This window comes from Fundulus heteroclitus, chromosome 23 (assembly GCF_011125445.2).
Source record: "Fundulus heteroclitus isolate FHET01 chromosome 23, MU-UCD_Fhet_4.1, whole genome shotgun sequence".
Classification (NCBI taxonomy): Eukaryota; Metazoa; Chordata; class Actinopteri; order Cyprinodontiformes; family Fundulidae; genus Fundulus; species Fundulus heteroclitus.
Genome location: NC_046383.1, coordinates 29,736,768 through 29,760,633, shown reverse-complemented (window position 1 = coordinate 29,760,633; position 23,866 = coordinate 29,736,768). Strand labels below are relative to the sequence as shown.

The 23,866-nt window shown below is 44.8% G+C and overlaps 1 protein-coding gene across 11 annotated transcripts in view; it reads right to left on the bottom strand.

The window, feature by feature from the left end:
- Nucleotides 1–23,866, bottom strand: part of tenm2 (teneurin transmembrane protein 2) — a 311,048-nt gene that overhangs the window by 14,425 nt on the left and 272,757 nt on the right. For 9 of the 11 annotated variants that reach the window (XM_036127097.1, XM_036127104.1, XM_036127105.1 and 6 more), the window contains 15 exons: nt 21,843–22,043; nt 19,647–19,832; nt 18,636–18,662; nt 11,708–11,854; nt 11,201–11,411; nt 9,770–9,889; nt 8,535–8,796; nt 7,996–8,263; nt 6,303–6,446; nt 5,264–5,513; nt 4,914–4,934; nt 3,673–3,902; nt 1,901–2,055; nt 1,537–1,638; nt 84–257 (listed from right to left, as the gene is read on the bottom strand). In XM_036127097.1, coding sequence (XP_035982990.1) covers nt 84–257; nt 1,537–1,638; nt 1,901–2,055; nt 3,673–3,902; nt 4,914–4,934; nt 5,264–5,513; nt 6,303–6,446; nt 7,996–8,263; nt 8,535–8,796; nt 9,770–9,889; nt 11,201–11,411; nt 11,708–11,854; nt 18,636–18,662; nt 19,647–19,832; nt 21,843–22,043 — 2,498 coding nt within the window. The remainder of the gene's footprint in view (nt 1–83; nt 258–1,536; nt 1,639–1,900; nt 2,056–3,672; nt 3,903–4,913; nt 4,935–5,263; nt 5,514–6,302; nt 6,447–7,995; nt 8,264–8,534; nt 8,797–9,769; nt 9,890–11,200; nt 11,412–11,707; nt 11,855–18,635; nt 18,663–19,646; nt 19,833–21,842; nt 22,044–23,866) is intronic. The other 2 variants (XM_036127098.1, XM_036127103.1) reach the window with 1 other exon arrangement.

Genomic DNA, 23,866 nt, shown 5'->3' with positions numbered 1-23,866 from the left:
CAAAAATATCTCAAAAGAAGCAAATTTATTCCAAACCAGCAGGAAAGACAAACAACAGAGCTCAACATCTCTCCAGGGCACACCTGTCTGACTCGATTTATCTTCTTCTCGTCTGTCTCAGCGATGTAGAGGGTGCCGGTGTGGGACAGGGCGATGGCTGTGGCACTCTCCAGGGCTGCGTGTATGGCCAGCTTGCTGAGGCTGTAGTCAATGCCCGGCACTTGGCAATGCATGGGCCGACCCGCGATGATGCTCACCTGCGGACAACGCCGTCAAATGTCAGGTCAATGATCCACGGCGTCGCTGCAAGCTGAGGAACTGTTTTAAAATAGTGTTTACAAGTTTCTGTTATAAGGTTGTGGTGCCGTACATATGCATTCACATCCCTTTGAACTATGTCCCATTCTCTTTTCATGCTACAACCATAACCCATAATGCATTTGGCACTTTTTGTGATAGACCTACACACATACACGTTTGTCAAACATTTTTATGGTAAATAAATCAGAGCGTCTGGCGCATTTCAAGCTTTTTGGTAGCGATTTTGTTGCAGAACAGCCGACGCGCAGCTCTCTTGGTCTGGGGACCTCAGATTAGAGGTCTTGCCACAGATTCGCAGCTAGATTTTGATCCGAATCTGGCCTCAGAATTTCTTAGAGAGGAATATGCTTTGGTCTAAACCAGTCTGTTGTAGCTTTGTCTATGTGTTCAGGGTTGCTGTGCTGCTGAGAGGTGACCTAGTCTCAAGTCTCCTGAAGCCACTGACAGGTTTACGCGACTGCCTAGCATTTAGCTTCACCTATCCTCCATTAGCCCTGTTGTGGTCAAGAAAAATGTCCCCACAGCATGATGCTGCCACCGCCATAGTTTACAGTCTTCAGCCACACTTAACAATGTGCATATGATGCTATATGCTAAAGTTCAGTTCTGGTCTCATTTGACCATATCACTTTCCTCCGTATGTTTGTCCATGTGTCAACCACATGGCTTATGCCAACCTTTGAATTGGATTTTTGTTTCATGGCTTTCCATTTGCCACTCTTACACATGTCGGCCAGAATTGTCAGATGCATAAATAATAGTTGCCATGTCGACAGATTCTCCTACCTGAGCTGCAGCTCTCTGAAAACTCCTCCAGAGTCACCATGGGCTTCTTTCCTCTTTGCATTGTCTACCTTTACAGAACAGCTGGCTTGGACTGAGAGTGAATTTCATACAGGTGTATTTACTAATTAACTACCAAACTAACGGTTTGCGCACTGGATTTTATTTGGGAGTGACGGAGTTACGGCAGTGAGTGATGCACGTTTTTTACGCAGTTCACAAGGGGCTTGAATATTTTTGCAAAGCCCTGTACATTACAGAAAGTTGGATGCTCCTGGAACTAATGAAGTGGTTATTTTGCCAATGCCGCAAAAGTTCCAACTTTCGCTTTTACTTTTAAATTGGCCTGAGGAAGCCTAATTGGAAGAAAATCTTGTCAGAACACTATGGGGAGCGTTCACCCTTAGGGGCTTTCGGCCATGTAGTACAGACCTGGTGGTTCTCAGTGATGCGTAAGATGACATTGTTTTCCAGGACATAGAGAGAATTGTCCATGGGGTTCACCGCCAAGTCTGTGGGCCACTCCAGACGGACCTGGCAGAAACAGAGAGCACATACATGAGACAGAAACTAATGCCGAGGTTTAGCCAAGTCTCTTAATTTTTCTAAGTGACTGCAGAAGGGTTCTCTTTCTCCTCGTCCATTCATTGATCCACAAACTCCTTAATCCCTCCCTATATCAGTCTCACCCTGACCCTCCAGCTGGCTCGCGTCCACGGAGCCTCACAGCTCAGCACTCGGGGGACCCTGCATCATCATCTATCACGGCCATCAATCGCCTTCACTCTCCCCTTACCTGGCTGACGTCCATGCTGGTGTCACAGCTCAGCGGCCGGACGGCAGTAAGATCGTTGGCGCCGAGCAGAGTGGAGATGATGCCATTCTGGTCCACCTTGCGGATCATGGTGGCGTCCACGAAATACATCAGGCCATTTTTATCCACCGCGATGCCTGTCGAGCGCAGAGATGAACACCCCATGAGTGACGACTCATAAGTCAAGCCCAGCAGACATTTTAAGTCAATTAAACTCCACTCTGTGCGGCAGCTGAAAAAAAAAAAACGGATGGCAGCCCTGGCAGCTGGATCGCTCGGCGCTTCAGCGGATGAGGGGTGTGGGGGGGGGGGGGGGGGGGATAGCTTGCTGATGGAACGGTCACTGAACTGTCGAGAAGTGTTCGTATTCGGGATGAGTCATCGGGATGCAGAGATGAGCTGGGGCCCCTCTCAGAGGGTAATTGCAGGCTGTGAGCAGGTCGCCTCGAATGGAAAGCGGTCTTTTGTGCACTTTTACCTGCCCCGCGTTTTCACCCGACGCACCTTTTTGTGACCGCAGCGTTCTGCTTGTCATTTATTCCTACCTCTAGATTTATTTTTTTTTGCTTTTTTTCTGAGCACCTTGTTGGTCTAACATGAGGCACTCGGTATGAGATCTACACCAAAATAACAGCCAGACGCCCTGAGATGCAAAACTGCAGAGTGAGGGCAATGCTTGGACTGTTGAGTATTGCAAAACATGAATAAAAATAGAGCTTGAGTGCAGTCTGCGAAAGTATGGAATGTAAATATGATATTTTCCAGACCTGGATAAATATGAAGAAAACAATTAAGAGAGTGCAAATATATTTGTATTTCCAGACTTTATTCTATACATTATATCCTTTCTGTTCTGTTCTTTACTTTCTTCCATCTTTGTTTCCTTCCTTCCCTTATTGTCTCTTTCCTTCCCTTGTGTATTTCCTTGTCGTTTTTTTGTTTGTATCCTTCGCTTTATCCTTCCTACCTTCCTTTACTGTACACTTCCTTGTCTTTCCTTTCTTCCCACTTTTTCTTCCTTCCTTCTGTTCTTCCACTTTTGCATGCTGCCATTCTTCTTTCTTCCTTGAATTTTTCCTTTCCGCCCCTCTGAACTCTTATTTCTTTCTTTCTTTCTTTCTTTCTTTCTTTCTTTCTTTCTTTCTTTCTTTCTTTCTTTCTTTCTTTCTTTCTTTCTTTCTTTCTTTCTTTCCTTACCATTTAGTTTTTTTCCCCTCCTTCCTACCTCCATATTGTTACAATGAACGTACAGGACTGCGAACTCTGAAAAGTTGAGAAGTAGAAAACTCTGGGATTTTTACATGAAACATATGTGGGAACTTTGCAAAAAGAAAACAGTTGACGAATAAAAATGAAGTTGATGTTTGGTTTATGACAGGTAAAAGCAAGTGACTGTTGTCTGATCCTTCAGAAAGCCCTCCCACGCGCTCAGACATACACATGCTGTAGAGTGGTGGCATCCTGCAGCCCCACATTACACACTCTCATGTCACTGATGAGAAATGTTACAGCGTGACACGTTTGACAGTTTGGTGTCACAGTGTGCTGAGATCCACTGATCCACAAAAATAATTCCATTATAAGTTTAACGTTAACCCGGTTTACAAACCGCTTCAGTCTCTGTCCTGCTTTAGTCGAGCCGCATGTTAGTACCGTCATACGAAGCCTTAGAAGAAATTTGATTTCCTCTGAAGTGACCACTAAAGCAAAAACAAAAAAAATCAAAAGTCAGTAAAAACGGGTTGGGGTCCTACCTTTGGGGCTCATGAGCGTAGCTTCGGTGGCTTTTCCGCCGTCACCGCAGCGTTCGTCGAAGGGTAAACACTGCTCCCCTGTCCCTGCCACCACCTCGGCGTTGTCCGACAGCAGCCGCCCGCCCGTCAGCGAGCGAACCCTGTAAATCCGTCTGGAGTTGGTGTCTGAGATGAACAGGGCCCCAGATACAGGATCCACCGCAAGGAAGTACTTATGGGTTGGATTATTGCTGAAGTGAGAAGAAATACCAAATATAAGGATGTTTTCAGAAGACAATATGTAGTTCTCAGAGTACATATTCATACCCCTTGAACCTTTCTGCATTTTTGTCTTGTCACAGACAGCAAATCTTTTTGAGTCACATGTGACTCAAAAAATTAAACCAGATCCTGTGGAAACTATTTCTATTCTTTATTTTCGTCTTAGCTGCTTTGGAAAATTAGTTTTGGCCTGCAAGTAATTTTGACTTTGTGACAAAAAGTTTGTACACCAATGCCTTAGCAGGGTTCTTTGATTCCAGTCCTCGAATTGCAGAGTACTGCAACTTGTAGGTGTGTCCCTGGTCCGACACATCTGAAATGGCCGAATTACCTCCTCAGTCGGCAGTCAAGTTCCCCAGAGTCCTGCTAATGCCTTGATTATTTGACTCAGGTGTGTTGAAGCAGAGACGCATCTAAAAGCTCCAGTACACCAGACCTCGAGGGAGATCCCCCGGTAGGTGGAAAGGCATGTCTTGGTTTGTAGTTGTCACATTTTCTTTCTTTTTTTTTTTTTTTTTTTTTTTTTGTATGATTCATTGAACTGTGCTCCGTGAGGTATTCAAAGCTTGGTTTATGATTGAATCCTCCAGACCTCTCCACAACTTCCCTGACTTCCCTGCGCTGTTCTCTGGTCTTCATGATGCGGTTTGTTTGCTAACGTTCTCTAACAAACAGCTAAAGCCTTCACAGAACAAAGGGGTCTACTGCAACCTTAAAGATAATTAGTCAGACTGGATTTTATTAAGTGGTAGTAGAATAAAAGGGCATGAATACAAATAGAGAGCGAACAAAACAAAAATATCAAAAGCATGTAATCTTTTCGTTCGCAATTATGCACCAGTTGGTGCTGATTTATCGCACGATACTGAACTAAAATACATTTAGGTTCATAGCTGCGATTTGACAAAGATGTGGAAAAATTTCAAGCGGTATGAACATTTTTATTCAGTGTTGCTTATTTATCGGTAGAATGATCTCACCTGTGCCTGAAATCTTTGTTCCTTTAAGTAAGAGAAGAAGGTAAAAGCACAACAGAGGGAACGTTAATTCACACAATCTGCAGAGACATTCCAACAGAGAGAAATCCAAAGCTGAAAGTGGTGTGAACAAGGAAACTGTAAACATGTAACAACACTCTGGGGAAAGGATATCATGCAGAGTTTATAATGAAGCGCGTGTCTTTCTGTCCTCTGGTTCTCGCCTTTTACTCATAATGCTAAACAACACACACTAGGTGCTAAGCCCTCTTTTTAATCCGGCTCCTTTCCTTCAGATCTGCAACATAATTATTCACCGCCCTTAGATCTCTCCTCGCAGTGTCTGGTTTTACCTTAACTCCAGGATTCCTGTGGTGTTCATTGACGGGTAGACCCGACGTACGAAGTTCAGGTCGCCGACGTACAGGCTGCCGTCAATGCCCATCGCTAAGGCGACCGGTGCCAGCAGCTTGTTGCCGTCCGCAAGGCCGTTGCAGCTCGGGCACGAGATGCTGCGCCTTCGTCCGTTTCCCATGATGCTCGTGATGACCGGGGGCTGCTCCGTCACAAAGACGTTCTCGCCACTCCCTTTGTGCAGGATGCCTGGAAGAAGGCACCATGCGAGGAGTTGTCAAGGTTGTGAGGAAAGTCAATGGAGAGCTTTCAAGCAGCTCTCAGAGATTCCTCTCTCCAACCTTTTGAAATGTTTTAAGCAGAAGGGCTGTCCTACTTTCGGCAGCACCGAGCCGCCGGGGTAGCAATGATTGTAGCAACAGTGAAAAAAGAAATCTTTCTTAAGATAGGATTTTGTGATTATGCCACTGCCATTAGATTTGAGTTACTCTAAAGGCATTTTATATGTTTCTTCAAAAGATTTCAATAAATGTTGGCAGCACTGTATTTGACAGCATTGTATCGTAGCACAGATTCATTTATTTCACTTGGTCTGCATGTTTACATTAGAATGACTCACTGGACTGAGGTTATGAAACATTTCTGGGAATGAAATGGGTCTTTTTTGCCTTTTAAATTACATGAAATCCACATGGATTTAGTAAGTGAACAAAAGCCATTAAAATGTATAAAAATGGTGCTGCTGAACAGCGTTAGTTTGGAAGGGCTTTAACTAGGTGAGACAAATGCAAACTGTTCCTGTAAAAAAACAAAACAATTTATGACAGTTTAAAGGCGGCATCGTGAAACCTAATGCGAACCACACGAAGCACCCCCCTCTAAGACAAAAAGCGCACGCAGTGAGACATACAGCGGCGAAGACCTGCGACTCAGGGGGAAGCGGCTAAATATAACCAAGAGAATAAAAGGAGAGAAACACAGTCTGCAAAGCCTGAGCTCATTCGTGGGTAAAGTTGAGGCGTGTACGTTTCTACGTACCGCTGCGGGTGTTGAGTATGTGGTGCTTGTCGAGCGACCAGCCGCCCAAATTGGTGGGATCCAGTTCATAGCCCTGCAGAATGGTTGTCCTCTTCTCCCAGAGGATCAGGGTTGCACACGACTCGTACTCATAACCCAGCGACACTACATGCAAGACAAAAAGAGACTGTTCAGGTATGCATTTAATTACTAGATTTAAAAAAGAGAGCAAAAAGAGCAACGCCGTGAAGGTAGCAGGAAATATTATGCGTAAGCCTGAGTCGAGCAAACAATTCCAAGTTCTTTTAAAAGGTAAAAGGTGTGATATACAAAAAAGCTAGTTAGCACCTGCACCCAAACCTGCACTCGCACCTAACTAACACCCTGTCATGTTGATAAAACCTTGTTAATTGGAAATATTGCCCTATAGGCATTGAAACCTAGAGGCCAGGGTCTGTTGCTGTGCCGAAAGCTCTCCTTATGGAAACGCTGCATCCGAATCCTGCCCGAGCACCTGCAGAACTCATTTGAATATAGGCGGCATACGTACTGGAAATAAGTTCAGATCAGACAGATACATTCAGATGGCTCATAAAGGTGTTTCATGTCAGTGTATGTTGCTGCTTGTTTAAATGGAAAAGTGTGTTGACACGTCAAATCCCTCTTGAATCACAGCCAGAGTACTATTTCCAGCACATTTTCAGGTTCACCACCAACAACAGATAAACTGTGTCTTACAGAACATTTCATACCACTTATACGTTTTCACATGATGTCACTTTTCAGCCACAAACTTCAAAGCATGTTATATACATTAAAGACAATACGGATAATTATATAGAAGACTGGCCAAAAGTTTCAAAGCGACTCCAGATTTCTGTTCACAATGCCTTTCTTAAAAACTAGAATGAGTTCCAAGGATCTGTGGAGGTATTAACTGCAAAAGTAAACCAAAAAGTGTTGAAAACCATAAAAAACACGTTTACTATCCCTTCCATTTCAACATTTAGCCACTATTGTGTATTGGTCTATTACCTAGTGCGCAGTAACATAAAATGAAGTTTGTGGTTGTAACATGGCAAAAGTGCAAGGGCTATGAATACGTTTACAAGCTTCTGTTGCAGAATTGCATCTGTACCGTTAGAAAGAAAGAAGACCCGACCCTATATCCTATGCAAAATGTAGAAAAGCAGTTAGTCAAGGGAGAAAGGTAGGATGGGGGTGGGGCTCCTTGGGGTATTTGACTGAATCCAATTTCCCAAACAGTATGCCCCTCATGCCGCCGCAGTCCGCAAAGAAGACCCGGATGTCCACAGCTCCTGTGTCTTGACAGTCGTATTTGGATGACAGCATCTGTGAGTGACTGTGACAGCAGAAAGTAATAGCAGCGAGGCTCCCCTGGACTCCTGCTTGCTGCTCCAGTAGTTAACGGCTAACTCGCCCTGATGGCTAATAACCCTTCACCACAGTTACGGCTGGCTGACTGAACTAAAAGCAGCTTCAATGAAAAATAGACGTATGGAGAGAAAGGGCCCTTTACTGTGGCCTTACTGCTGTACTTTAAGCTGGCTTTCTGCTGTATTATCTCTCCTTCAGGCTGCCTAATTAGCTTCCCTCCCTCTGTCACTGCTGGTGGCCCCCTTCATGTTAAATCGTTTAATGCATTCAGCGAGTGCAGGGAGAGAAAATTGTCTGTGCCGCCGCTCCCACTCACCAACTGCCTCGGCCAGACCGTAGACCCTCTGCCCGTATGCATCCGTCTTGTCCCAGATGTAGGTGTAGGCCAAGTTCGGGGAGGCGTGGAACCACTTCTGGAAGAGGTGGCCCTCCACAGCCACCATCAGGTGGACCTTTAGCAGGCCCATTGGCACAACGGCTGGGGTCATGGTCACCTTGAGAAGGGAACGGTAGCCCTGAGTGCGGGAGCTTAGGTAACACAGCTTCAGGTTGGTGCCGGGCACCTCGATCTGCTCATGCAGCACCTGGGAAACAAAGGGAAGACCACAGGAAAGAGGGATTAAGCGGATTAGACGGAGGGAGAGTAATGGGGGTCGCGCTTCCAATGATGGCTGAAGGACAAAACAAGGGATGAAATAAAGAAACTGGAAAAAAGGGAAGAAATGGGGGGGGGGACTATGAAAGCGGGTGGCAGGAAGGTAAGAGCTACAAAAGACAGGCATAGAGGAGAGCAGGAGGAGTGCGAGGGGACCAGTTGGGAGATTAGCCGGCAGCCAGAGGTCAGTGGTACTGCACCTGTGTCTCCGGTATGATGGGTTTCTCCCCTGGCTTGGAGCTGAAGAAGGAGGAGAGAGGGGATGCAATCACAACAGGGTCAGGCCTGACGAAGCCGCTCAGATCGCAGCCTGGGATCGTGTTCTCCTCTGTCTTAAGCACCACTGTGTCCATAGCATAAAACTGGCTCCAGGGCAGCCACACGGTGCGCTCCTGGCTCAGGAAGGGGGCACGCTCGAACCGCAGGGTCAGAGATGCACCGCCGTTAGCTATCAGGTCAAACCTGGAGGGGTTTGTGAAAACAGGATGGGAATGAGGCACACATGGGGAGTGCTGTGGTGGATGAACAGTTATTTGAACGTAAACAAAATCAGGGTTTCTTCTTCTTTCAGTATAGTTTGAAAAAAATCAGCAACCAAAAGACCTGAAACAAAGACTTCTCACTGTTTTAAATGGAACAAAGCAACAACAAAGTAGAGACCTGGAGATCACTTTAGCCTAAAACATAAAGAATTTGAAGTTAGAAAACCGGCCTTAGAATAAAACCAATTTAACATTTTATCAAGCTATGGTAAACATCTGCAGAGCAACAAATATTAGAAAGAAAAAGGTCAGACTCATGGCTTCTGGGAAATACCCAGACCTTTTTAAGTGTCTGGAACTGCTGCAAGAAAATAGTGCTGAGACAAAATAAGGCCGGACAGAGAGGTTAGAGCACAATCATTCAAGTAACAAGTCCATGAAACTGATCACTGCTGCCACTGAAACACAAGCTCTGGCAAAATGTTAGCAGACCGTCAAATGTTTCTGGAAGGAAACACTAGAAGGAAAGGAGAACGGGGCACAGACACAAACATTGTTGCAAAAATGACAAAAGAAACGGTCAAAAGACAAAATTCCTGCGGAAGGAAGAGAGAGACATGTGAAACAAGAGGATTACATTATCTTGTAACAAAATTTAAACAAAACCTGAAATTTGAAAATTCAAGACTATGTTTGTCCTTTGATCTATTGTGTATTTATTAGATATTTCCACAAGAGCAACAACAGCATAATACTAATTTTATGTTTTCCTAACAGAGATTTTCTTTGCCAGATCTCATTACTTTGGCCTTAAGTAATCTTGGTTACTCATAAAATCTCTAATCTAATCTAATCTAATCTAATCTAATCTAATCTAATCTAATCTAATCACACCGGCTATGTGAGGTAGTTTCCAGTTTAAACAAGGAGTGCTGAGCTGCTTTTGTACATACATTCCATCCTGCCGCGTCAGGGTGTATCCGTAGTGTGGATAGTTGACAAAAGACACGTTGACCCCCACCAGGGGGGTTCCATCTGTGGTCAGCACCTGACCCCGAATGAGTGACGCCAAGCTGGAAGAGATAAGCAAGGACAGAGTGAGCAAACCAACCCACCAACCTGCCATCTGATTTGATTAATCTGTCTGTCTTTCAATCATTCAATTTACTCGATCACTAGCTGCCTTTGTCCCTCTCTGCTCTCTAATTAGACACAATCAGTGCCCCCCCCTGCCAATCACTTAAATAAACCATGACACAGTAAATTAATATGTGTGTGGGACCGATGTACACAAAATAACCTCCAAACATTTTTCTTTGATGGATTATGTCCTCTTGCAGTCAATGCCGTGTATCTGTGGATAAAAATCAGGACCACGGACAGCGCCAGACTGTGCGCCACAACAAGATCTACAAACCTTTCAGAACTCCGTTTGATGTTTGAGTAGCTGAGTGTAAAGTGCAGTTTCCATGTGGCACAGCTATTCACATTCATGTCTGGCCTTTTAAGAGTGTCACAGTTGTAGCCTTGATCTCGCTGATGAAAAGTCTTTTCATCAAAATAATTAATACTAAACAGTATCAAAAAAAGTCTAAACAACATGCCATTTGCTATAGCTGCGGGGGGATCTACAGGGCATTGTACAATTATTCATTGACATTGAGACTTTTCATGTTTTGTCATGTAATAACCACAAAGATTTATACAGTTTATTGGAATTTCAAGTGATAGACAAGCGCAAAGTGGTGTAGTTGTGCAAGACAATCATTAATATGTCCCTTCCCCTGCAACATTCCTGCTTAATTCCCAGTAAAACACTCTAGAGCAGGATTCTTCAACCCTGGTCCTCAGGACCCACTCTCCTGCATATTTTAGACGTGTCTCTACTCCACCACACCTGATTCAAATGATTGCATGACTTCCTCAGCGGCCATCCAGGGCTGCAGAGGCCTGCTAATCACCTATTTATTTAGTGTGTGTGAAAGCAGCGAAGCAGCTAAAACAAGCAGGACAGTGGGTCTTGAGGACCAGGGTTGAAGTCCAATGCTTTATGGTTGTAAGGTGACAAAATGTGGATTAGTTCAGGTTATTTTAATATTTTTGCAGGACACTGTCCTATATGATGTATAATATAAATCCTTGTAATAAAATAAGCAGGCATTCTGAATTTGTGGAACAAAATCTAGTTGAAAAAATGCTTTTTACTTACTTGGCTTTAACCTAATTCATTTTCTTTGGCTCAAAGTCTAATATTATGATTGATACCATGCAAATATAAATATCATGGGAAGCAGTAGTATGTGTCTGCTTGGTATAGAGGCTCTGGTCCGTCACAATGCTAAAAAGATGTTTGTGTTTTAACTAGCATGGGTTTCCTGCCATACCTGGAGTTGAAAGGGTTTTCCCCAGGGATGATGTGGGTGCTGTCTCGTCCCACAAGCATCTTGACGCGGTCGTAGAAAGATCGGACCCGGGGTTGAGACATGGGGTTCTGCTGGATGACCAGCAGGGGGTCCCGGGAGCCCCGGCACAGGGGGCTGTTCTGACAGGGACTTTGAATGCAACAGTCTGGATCCATGCAGTCTGTGAGTCCATCTGAAAAAGGGCAGAAAGAGCTGTGAAGAAGTAAAAAAGCACATTGTTCATTACTTCTTTATTAAATATCCTAATAATCTGTGCTGGTCTCAGTGATAAAACGTTACTTTCGCCGTCCTTACAGGTGATACATCTTATGGGATATCTTGAATCCATCTCTTTTCTAATTTTCTTTTCCTTCATTTTCATCCTTAGTTTCTTTCACTATCATTATTTTTTCATTGGGGCATGATGAAGCGAAGGCTGCACTTACAAACCGCTTTACCGCAAATTTTCCACCACTGCTCTTAATTCACCTCCTTCGTTGTCCTTGTTGTCAGCACAGGACGTCTCCATGGCAACACTGCATCCGGGGCCCCTCCAGCCCGTCTGGCACTCGCAGTGCCAGCTCTGTTGACCCATGGTGCACTGGCCGTTGCCGTTACACAAGTTGGGACAACCGTCTGGGTGAAGACGACAGGGGGAGGTGAGGAGGTAGGAGATGGGAGAGAGCAGAGGGATTCTTGTTTTATAATTAACAACACACGGCTGAACAATCGTCTAGACAGCGGCTGGTAAAGGAGTTGTTTAAACCAGCAGGTCAGCTTTTTACTTATGTCTTTCTTTGTGGGTCTAAACCTAAGGAAAGGCTGCTAATGTCTGTCGGTGTGTGGACTGAGGTGGATAGATCACTTTATTCGCTTACTGGATGGAACCCCACCCGATCATCACTCTCTTTCTCCCTCTATTTATGATTCAGTGTGGGTAATGGGATTCTGATGGCCTGAGAGTAATGCTTTCTCATGAGAGAATGAGATTATGTTTGACGGTGTGTGTGTGTGTGTGTGTGTAAGCGTGTGTGTGTCTAAGCGTGTGTGTATATACAGTCTATGAACTAATAAACCTTTACTTAAGCTTATGCAAACCCCCCCTACTAGAATCAGAGGCCCTATAGCCAAGCAAGTATGGAACCAGCAAGACAGGAGCTCTCCAAACTCAACAGTGACTTTGAGGCAAATAAAGAAGGCAATTACAGAGGACAGTAATATCTTCCTCATAGTCACACTATCTGCTATACTCGGACGGATTTTAATAGAGTACAAATATGGAAATTATATTTTATCTCAAGATACCTTATTAGAAGGAATGATACCAAATGTGTGGGCCACTTTTAGCTCCTGCTCAACTAAAGACTGAAATCAGTTTAAACACCAGTCTGGATGAAATATATTAGCACATTATTAAAACACAAATCAGAATTGTAGCGGGAAAACTTTGTGGATTTAATCAATGGTATGTTGCGGACTGTTTATTTTACCCTGAGCAGCACCTCCTTGTTACTTTTTGCATGTGGACCGGAGTAAACATGCAAAACATTTTATGAGATATGAACACAATATACTGTATAGAATCTGTCCTAAATGTTTGATTTGTATTCTATCAAGTGGGGTAGTGTTGTGTAGTTTTAAATAGTCAGTATTATACCTAGCGATAGCAATCACAGTGATCTAATTTTCTCAGCAACAGTAGAGATGCTACCTTTGATTTTCCTCGGACGTTGCTACTCAGATCATGAAAAACAATATCCCGCCTGAGTTGAGCAAATTGTGGTTACAAGTTGAAAACCGATGGGATTTACAAATTTTTGTGGTTAACTAGTGGTAACAACGCAATTCTCTCAATTTCAACCTGAAGTACAATTAATATAAAAACACTTAATACAGCATTGGCTCTACAGGTCCACAAAGTGTTGAGGTTAAGTTGTTATGGATTGTTTAAATTTGCTTTCTTTAATAAGCCTTTGCACCCTTTGTACATATCTGTTTGTTTGACACCTCCATCAAAATCCCTCCCTTAGATCACCCAGTTTTAATTTCTGGAGGCACGGTAATTACAAAAATTACTCTACACCACCCCACTCCAAAAACCAGCCTATCCCGTTAAAACAAAAAGATGCTGTTTTTACACCTTGAGCATTTTAATGGATTTTGCAAGGCTCTTTCTCCCCATTTTTAGTCTACATGCTAATCTAAGCAGCCTAACTGCTGTCTCCAGCTTGATGTAGACAGATATGACATTGCATCAATGTTTTTATCTAACTCATGGTGCCGTATCAGCCAAAGCATATCCCCAAATGTTAATTTAGTCAGTCAAGATTAGTCATATATTAATTTCAGTTGATTACGTCCATAGAGGGTCTGGTAATTGACATGAAATAAACACTCCTGATTACGGAAACCCAATAGGAAGTACTTAAGCTCGGTTTAACAATTTGACTTCAGGCCAAGACAGTGACAGCCAGAAAAAAAAAAAAAAGCCTTCAACTCTTGCTTGGCCTGTCTAACCATTTTCCTCCATCGGTCTGAATCAAACATTTTTACCACTGTGCATTTTCCTGATTAGAATTTTTTCAAGGACCAATACGACGGAATGTCTGTTTTATTTTTTTTCCCCCTTTCTGCATCACATAGAGCCCTAAACAAACTTGTCACAGTGATTTCCTCTTCAATAAATGAGGGAGCAGGACGTGGCACTCCTGAGTCTACCCACGGGAGATGAAGGCAAAGGCAAAAACTGATAAAACAATACATACATGCACGAAAGGCACTCAGTGCACGCTCGCGCGCACACACACACACACACACACACACACACACACACACACACACACACACACACACACACACACACACACACACACACACACACAGCTCAACGCACCCCGGAGATATGACCTGACATTCCTCACTCTGCGGCAGTGCGCCGCCACAGAGCAAGGACAGACAAAATAACCCAGTGAGAGATTATGAATATGAAATGCTTTTTACCAAGTCCTGCTCAGTAGATTAATGAACATATTTTCACTCAAGTTGCTGTGCAGAATTTTGCCCTCCAACAAATCGCTGCATCAATAAAGCCATGCATTATGAATACAAATAGCGCAATCTAAACCGTGGCAGCGGCTAAATTAACAGGCATTTCACCCCGATTGGCGTTTTATCATGTCTCAACCGGCTGGGCGATGAGGGAAAGTCAAGAAAAAGGACTTCGAGGATAACCGCCATCTTGTTTCGGAGGCCCGGGGGGGGGGGGGGGGGGGGGGTTGGAGCGGAGCAGCTTAGCCAAGTTTTCAGCTCAACAAGAGGAATCAAATCAAAGGTTTTATCTTTAATTATTAGCATTCTCGGCAACAGGGGACCGCTCATGATGGCGCATTAACAGTCAGGCTGGAATAGATTGTCCCCAAGTATTGAGCTCGGGGAACAAAGGCAGTTAGCAGTGATTGCCTGTTAAATGGAGTTGCCATTTAAAGCAGCCAAATACTTATGAAGCACCCGGACAGGACAATCCATAGTGGGCATTGATTGGCTTGCCTGGGCAGGCCTCACATAAGGCTCTTCTCTCTTTAATGTCAGGACCCAGTCAATACTCCCCTCATACTAAGTAGAATAAAGTGGGATTTCAGAAACTATTAAGCCCACCCTCCTCGGTAATGTAGTTGGACTCTGATGAAATCCCCTTAAAAAGGAGAAGAAATTGCCTTGGGTTATGGGTCAGCACACACACACTTGTTTGGTATGCAGCGTCTGTGGGACTGGATGGCGGGCTGTGTGACTGGATAGATATCGTGTGAGAGTGAGGGGCTATAGAGGAAGAGAGAGATGAGGGGAAAGGCTAGCAGAGAAAGAGTGAAGGAGAACAAAGAAACTAAGTCAAGACATTGTAGTAAAAAGTTGCAGTATTTTCTCCATCCCCCCTGTGCCCAACACCGTCTGCTTTAAAGGTCATCAAGTAAAGGTTACTGCTATAAATCCACCGTCACCTCTTATAGATGGGCTGAATAACTTCTAAAACAAACCCTCGCTCATCTGCTTCTGCTCTTCTTAATAAGCTACCTAAGAACTTTAGGAATTTTGCTTTTGATTTTTTTTCCCCCTCTGCTCTCTTTCTGTCTTTCCGTGTCTTGCTCCATCTTTAACCCGGCAATTTACCTTTTTCTCTGAGCTAGCTCTTCATAAAACAATGAGAGCTATTCCATTAAGTGCCGAGGGTTGAGAGGACACTCTCAACGTTGCTCCAGGGACCTGTACTGCCAGGCAATCTGCGCCGCTCCTTCCAACCTGACTCAGGTTCAGCTGCGGGGCTATCTAATAAGCATTCTCCCTGAGAGCTTGTGAGAAAAGTCACTCTGGACTTGCAGTCTTCTCTGTTTGCCTTGATTTCTTGACCTTAACGGTTATTCAGTGTATCCTTGTGTGATCTGACTGACTAACCTGTAGTTTTTTCTTGCTTTAAGCTGGCTTGATGAGAAAAAAAAAATAGAAGGGCTGGAATTAATGCTGTACGCTCCCCTAGATGCCAGGCCATACACACGCATGCAAAATGAATTTATTAGCCACTCTACCATGGCCGTGACTGTTGCCACAAATACCCAAATGTAAACACACAGACACACACACTTAACAGCTCTGCATTTTTTTTGACACGACATTAACGCCTTGCATCAGTGGCCTATGAAATTTACCAATTACCTCAAAAGTTTGCCATGACTTTGATGGTTTTCTCCTTGTGTGCGAAGCAACTGGGTTTATGCGATACATGACTGGAATAGCTGAGTGCTTTGTGTTTTGTTTTTTTAAAAAGGTTTCTCACTGGACATACAGGTACATCTCAATACGTTACAATGCCATTGAAAAGTTGATTTATTTCAGTAATTCAGTACAAAACGTGAAACACGTATATAGATCTATTACACTCAGAATGATACATTTCAAGCGCATAGACAGTCCTTGACACCCTCCATCAGGATGGTAAGAAGCGAAAGGTCATTCATTGCTCAACAAGGTGGCTGTTCACAGATTGCTGTAGCCTAGCTCATAAGTGGAGAGTTTGGTGAAAGGAAAAAGTGCCCATTCAAATGTTTGGGGGAGATGTACAAGGTACTTGGCCTGATTCAGTGACAGAATCTGAAGAAAGAGTGGACAGACAATGAATTCAAGCTGCTGGGGGTCCATTGTGAAATGACCACTGTAGGCAATGATCTGAGGAGCCATGTCATCTGCTGATGTAGCTCAGCTTAGCTTTGTCAAGTTCAAAGTCAGCACAGCCACTAGCCAGAACTTTTCATGAAACTTAATGCTTTCTTCTGCCGACTGGCTCCATGGAGAAGCTTATTTGCTTTCCTAGCTGGGATTCACACTGCCAAAACGACCAATACCTAGTTTGATCCCCATGCCAAAATCACCAGAATGCACTATAATGCTACAGTACCCCTAGGCTTGATTGGCCAGAAAACTTGCTTAGCCTAAACAAAGACATTGAGAGGAAGGACCCTAAAATGTAGAAGAGCTGAATGTCTCCATTGAAGCAACACGAATGTCCTAAACATCTCAGCAGAGCCACAGACTCATGCCAATCTGCATTTCCTCTGGGACCTTGCTTTACAATTCAGATGAAAAGTTAACTTTGATCTGAAAGAGGACTTTGGAAAACTGAGCCACGGTCCAATCCCTTTTCTGTTTATCCTAGGTAAGACAGTTCTGATGTCAGGTTCAGGAGTGGCTTGAAATATGGAACATGACAGCTGTACCCCATGTTCTGGATACCTCTGTGTGCTGACTCCCAGCTGTGGTCCACACCTTCTGAATCTCTCTTGATCTCTTGAGTGGGCATTGCTTCGCAATTCTATGAAAACTGCTCTCATCCCTGCGGCTTGTGCACCTTTTTCTACCAGACTTTTTCCTTCCTCTTAACTTTCTATGAACAATCTTGGCTAGAACCCCATCTGAACAGCCAGCTCCTTTAACAAAAACCTTCCCCCCCTACCCTTCTTGTGGGGGGATGCCAACGGACGGTTGTCGAGTCGGCAGTCTTCCCTATGATTGTCTAGCCCCTAACATAGCACCTCGCTCTCAGACTGCAGGTCTGCTGGTGGTTCCTAGAGTCTCTAAAAGTAGAATGGGAGGCAGATCCTTTAGCTATCAGGCTCCTCTCCTGTGGAACCAACTCCCAGTTTTGGTCCGTGAGGCAGACACCCTATCTACTTTTAAGACTAATCTTAAAACTTTCCTTTTTGACAAAGCTTATAGTTAGAGTGGCTCATGTTACTCTGAGCTACCTCTATAGTTATGCTGCTATAGGCTTAGGCTACTGGAGGACATCAGGGTCTATTTTTCTCACTCTATCGAGTTTTACTGTTCTTCAATTATGCATTGCTTGTCATCATTTCAGCTTTTAACTTTTTGTTCTCTCCCTTTTTTTTTCTTCAGTAGGTACACCTGGTCTGGCGTTCTGTTAACTGTGACATCATCCAGAGAAGACGGCTCACCCGCTATTACCATCTAATGTAGAACAGATTACTAGATCAATGTGTGCTTCTGTGCTTGTTTGTCTCTCTTGTGTCTCTGCTCTGTCTTCTCTAACCCCCAGTCGGGGGGTCAGTGTGACCGTTCACACTGATCCTGGTTCTGCTGCAGGTTTTTCCTTCCTGCTAATGGGTGTATTTTCTTTCCACTGTCGCTTCATGCTTGCTCAGTATGAGGGATTGCTGCAAAGCCATGTACAATGCAGACGACTCTCCCTGTGGCTCTACGCTTCTCCAGGAGTGAATGCTGCTTGTCGGGACTTTGAAGCAATCAACAGGTTCCCTTATATAGGAAAGTTTTGACCAATCTGTATAATATGATTGATTTTGACTTTGTAAAGTGCCTCGAGATGACATGTTTCATGAATTGGCGCTATATAAATAAAATTGAATCGAATTGAATAACATGTTTAATTTTTTTTCTATTGGTCTTACGTAATCAGAAACATATCGCTCTGTGTGTAACGAATGAGCTTCCACTCTGGAACTGAATTACTGGAATGACTTGACTTTTTGATGATACTCCAACGTATCGAGATGCACCCGTACTGGGAGGGATACACGCCCACACGCATGCACAACCACACATCCACAGCACAGGCCCCTCGGCACTTTTGGGGACCACCACACTAGGCTCTACAGTTACCCCACGACACACGAAGGCTCAATGACAGCTCGGCCCTGCGGCAGTGCACTGCAAGAAAGAGAGGGAGTGCACCGCGTGGAGGGAGTCGTCATTGAGGCAGGCACCTCTGGTCTACTACGGACAGATAGCACCACAGAGTCTACGGAGCCAAGCCAGGCCAAGCCCCACAGAATGCAGCAGCTAGCTTCTACCACCACAGGCTAAGAAACAAAAACACCAGAGTCAGATACGGTACCTGCTTTGTCAACCATGCTCCCATGGTCTGCAGTGGGAGAAAACGTGCAGAAGGTAAATGTTGGGGAGAGTATGTATTATATATATTTTTTTCCCTTTTAAAAAGAAATGCAAGCAACATCATGCAGAGCTGAAATACATAACAGGCAGGCTGTGATAAGCTAACACTGAGGATGTCTGGCGCTGGTGAAGTGTGCTTTGCGCTCAAGCTGAGGCCTGACAACTCTTTCATCTCAGGCTGATGCCGCAGTCAAAGCTGCCCTACTTTCTGATGGGGGAAATGGGGAGATCATAAACCGTTATTCCCCCGTGCATATGTATGTGCTGGTGTGCGTGCGTGGAGGTGTGCGTTTTTGGTGTTTGCTTGGGCTGCAATCACAGCGCCTCTGGTGACAGGGAGCGGAGACTTTGTGTCTCGCAGCACTGTGAGGGAATCAAAGGCATCTGGCAGTCATCCATCCAAAGCGACATTGATGTCAATATGAGACAGTGATTGACTGACAAAAAAAAAAAAAAACACACACACACACGCACACTCTATGATGACTGCGCACGCACACACACAAACACACGCAATCTTAGAGAGTTATTTTTTGATCACAGTATGTTGCAGAGTTGTGCCTTTCATAACACAACTTTGGTGTTTCAAAGGCCATAGAAGAACTAAAACTCCTGGGTGTGCAGTTGAGAGGCAGACTATAAACAACTAAACCCCACTCTTTTGTAATCCTCCCACCCTCGCGTCTCAGAAGTTTATTCCTCTTCACTTCGTTCACCCACCCTCTCTACGTCAGCCCTCTCCTTGAATTCCCGGCGGCTTTGCTTGCGCCTCCACCTCTCGGTTTCCGAATTTCACTGACAAAGTGGTGGTGGTGTGTGTGTGTGTGTGTGTGAGGGGGTGAAAAAAGGGAGCTGCACATTCAGTCTGACTGGCTGCTGCTGTTTCTGTGTTCACCCACGGTGTCGCCGCTCACCAGAACACACACTACTCAGGGGCACGGAAAACACCTACCGATGGTGCAGTGCTCTCCGTTCCAGCCCTGGTGGCACTGGCACTTGCCGTCCTTGCAGGTCCCGTGTTTGATGCAGAGCGGGTTGCAGACGCGCTGGTCGCAGCCGGCCCCCGTCCAGCCCTCCTCGCAGCGACAGGCTCCACCCATGCATACGCCGTGGGTTCCACAGTCGACTGAGCAAACCTCTGAAAGAAGGGAGACGTATTTGGGTCAAACACACAGTGTCTTGGTGCCTTTTTTGCGTTTTGGATGATGTTTTATATTATAGTATTTTCAGTGTTTCGAGTAAAGCTGCAATAGCTCAGCGAACGCTGGTTAAGGCGGATTTGTTTTGCAAAGCAACAGTGAGCAAAAACCCTAAGACGATTTCTAAAATTCTCCAAATTAAGTCAAGTTAGCGCCTGAATCAGCCGAAGCTCAATTTCCCATCCTTCCCCGCACCTTTAATCAAAGCAGGCAATGATATCTTCAAGATAACATTTTATTTCCCAAGCCTGCGTTACCGTCTCTTGTCTGCGAGGCTCCGACGTCGCAGGCGGCGACAGTGCATGTGGCGAGATGTGACAATGCCGTCTGTGTGCTCGGGACCCCCCGGTGAGCCGACGTTTTGATACACGTCTGTGGAGGAGTCCCGCGGTGTCAGACACAGTTGTCTGCATTAAAGTTAAGCAGTTCCTCTCTCACAACAAATGTTGGAGATCTGTTTGTGAGAAGCAAGTGGCGTTCTCAACGCTGCCACAAAGGAGGGAGCCGCATCTGTTTCACTGGAAGCTTTTAGGTTTTGTTTAGTTTTGGAATCATGTGTCTGCTTTAAGAATAAATGTACAGTGCCTTTATTTTATTTTATTGTTTTGGAGGGGGGCTTATATGGGATAGGAAAACAGAAAATAGTGCATAATTTTGCAGTAGAAGCAAAAGGATATATTGCCTTTTTACAAATGAAATCCGATAAGTGTGATCTGTATACGAATTTAGCTCAGTTTACTCTGATATCCTTAAATAAAATAGTGGTTCATAACTTTGTGGGATCGTATTTTGCTGCTGTTAAAGCTGCAGTCATTTTGGGCGTGTCTGTGCCAGCTTCGCACATGGAGAGAGAGGCTCAATCAAACCGGATGCAGAGACTCAATGGACAGCAATTTTAACGTCTTGCCAAATATTCTTAAATAAGTTGAGGTCTGGGCTTTGACTAGACCATCCCAACACTTGAACATGTTTTAATCTAAACAGCCTACTGTAGGTCTGGCTGCAAGTTTTGGGTCACGGTGCTGTTGGGAGCTGAAACCGTGCCCCAGGGTTAAGTCTTTCAAATCTGTACCGGTTACTTGTCCCTATTGCAGAAAAACATCCCCCCACAGCATGATGCTGCCACCACCATGGTTCACGGTGAGAATGGGTCCCACAAGAAAATCCACTTACTAACTACTGAAAGTAATCGGTTGTTTAGGTTTTTAGGGAGTTTGGAGTAGAGAGGGCAGGGAGTGGTTGAATACACATGTACGTCAGCCTTTTAGGTTACAAAACCAAGCATCATTTTCCCTAAACTGCACTATTATGCACCTACCTTGTGGTATTCTCTCACAAAAACAAAAAAAAAAAATCCCAATAAAACATTGAATTTATTGGTTGCTGCATAAGATAATGTGAAAACATTCAAGGCGTAAAAATACTTCTGTAACACACTGATTGTATCTCTATTCCAAGGCGAACACTTCTTTAACTCAACGAGACTAAGAAAGACCCACAAATATCTTCATTTTCAGCACTTTAAAGGAGCAATTTAAAAGTTTTGACTGAGCGCTTTGCCTCGCCTACTTTAGATTTGGAACAGCACCACAACAACAACACTAAAGATCTCCGTTCCATACTGTTACTGTCGGGGAAAAAAACTTCCCACATTGTGTTCCAACATGCTCCAACTTGGCTTGATCGTTGTAACAGTTGCTGATTGCTATTTCACAGCATGTTTTAATTTTAGTGGCCTGCATCCAAGCCCAATTTGAAAACCAGAACAGCATGGTATAAAATGACTAACTAATAGTCAAGTACCCTGGGACCATAAAAAAAAACCCCCAAAAAAAACGTCAGGACAACAGCGACTGCGTAGGCGGTTTCCTAAAAACTCTGACCCTCAGTCTTCACTCAGAGCGTTCGCCTTTTTTTCAGCCGTTCGGCGGCTGCGCAGCACTGCTCACCCATGGAGCAGTCGGGTCCCATCCAGTTGGGGTCGCAGCTGCACAGGCCGGTGTCTGGGATGAAGGCGCCGTGGCCGTGGCACTGGTCCGGGCACTGGGCCCTGGGCAGTTCGCAGTGGAGCCCTCCCCAGCCCGGCTTACAGTGGCACTCCCCATTCACGCAGATGCCGTTGTTGGAACACGTCGGGTCCAGGCAGTCCACTGGGTTAAACAGCCAAAAGACACAGCAGCGTTAAAAAAAAGGAAAAAAAAAAACAAAAAAAATGGACAAACAGATGAGGAGAAACCGAGACAAGCTGCGAAATCGCACACCGGTGGTAGATTATGAAATGAGTTATCAAAGGAAAAGGCTTGAACAAGGCGAGAATTTAATTGGTTAGACACAGAAAAGGATTATAAAACGAAGGGAAACGTCGGCAGACATTTTAATAAAGCAATTAAAGCTCACGGTAAAGAATAGCTGAAAGTATAAAGGGAGCATGGGCGTGAAAATCTTCCTCTGTGAAAAAGTAGACACATTATCCAGCGCGAGCAAATGTCTGTGTGTGCGTGTGTGTGTGTGTGTGTGTGCGCGCGGCAGTACGCGGGGGAAAATGTGACACTGTCAGTCTGCCAGGTTGATGGGCAGCTGTGAGTTTGAGTAGTGAGTAAAAAACCAATTTGACAAATTACCTCCTCTCTGCACAGCGTCCACCCACCCCTCTCCGGGCCCGGCTGTCATTGCTCTGTCCCGGTCACACTTGTTCTATTTCTCTTCCCTCCTTGTCTTGTCATGTGCGACACCCCCACTCACTTTCTCTCTCACCTCGGGCACAGCTGACCCCGGTGTGCCCTCCCTTTTTTTTTTTTTTTTTTTTTTTTTCTTTCCCTGGTACACAAATTAATAAAAGCACACGCTCGCGCCTAACCCCCGGCCTCTCCATTTCTGTTTGCCCGGCAGAAACGGCGGATCACAGTTATCGATTTTCATGTCGCTGGCACTTCAGGTAAATTGTTTGAGGGACTCTGCCGTGATGAATATCAGATATGAGAGCAGCGGGGGGGGGAGGACTGGATGGATGAAGAGGACACGGCAAAAAAACGCTGACCTTGTTCTCCGGGCCTCTCAGGGTTTTTTTTTGACTTCTTTTATCATTTCGCTTCTTTCTTCCCTTTGTTTCCCCCTCCCTTCATCTTCAACCTCGAATATGCGGGTTTCTCCCTTTTTCTCGCTCGGTTCAAACATATTCCACCTTTCAACGCACGGACTCGCCTTTCCCATCCCTCTCCTCTGCTTCCTTGCTTTCTGATGAGGGAGAACGTGCCGTGCAGGAATCCTTCTTAACAAGGATCAATAGGAGCGAATTCGGCTCTTAATAAAACCTCTGATGTGTTCGGCTGCAGTGTCATACTTCATCTTTACATACGGAGAGAGCGAACGCTCGCTCAGCGCAGGATCATGCCGTAATTTGCAGACTATCTTTAGTCGGAAGAGGACGTGAGTGTGCATGCATCCGTTGAACTTAAAGTTACGAGCCATGCTTTTCTGTTATATCAGTCTAGCTTGCTTTAGATACAGCTCGTCTACACGTTACAACATCTCGCGATCAGTTGCTCTATACGCTTTACTATGCTGTCGTAAGCTGTGGTTTAACCCATCAAATGTGCCTTAATCTAGCCTCGTGAGACCATCCTGATCTCGCGAGCTTTCAAGGTTTCACTCGCAGATCAGTCTGGCTACTCTCCGTTAAAGAAAATTTGGAGCCGTTCACCAAACGAACGTCCAATCAGCGTTGGCTTTGAGGCGGGTTGAGGTGTGACGCAACGAGAAGCGCGACAGTTCAGTCTAAAGAACATGGCGGCTTCAGCCGATGAAACTAGCGTTAGCGTGGCTATCGAGCAAGTTTTATCGGAATTACAGAGTATTTCTTTGCTGAGCTAACGAGCCTTTACCTGCAGCAGCAAGAGTAGCTTGGCTTGTGGTTGTGTTTTCGTCGTCGCTCTGTTACGAGCGTCGACGAAGCATGTTGACGAGTACATCATAT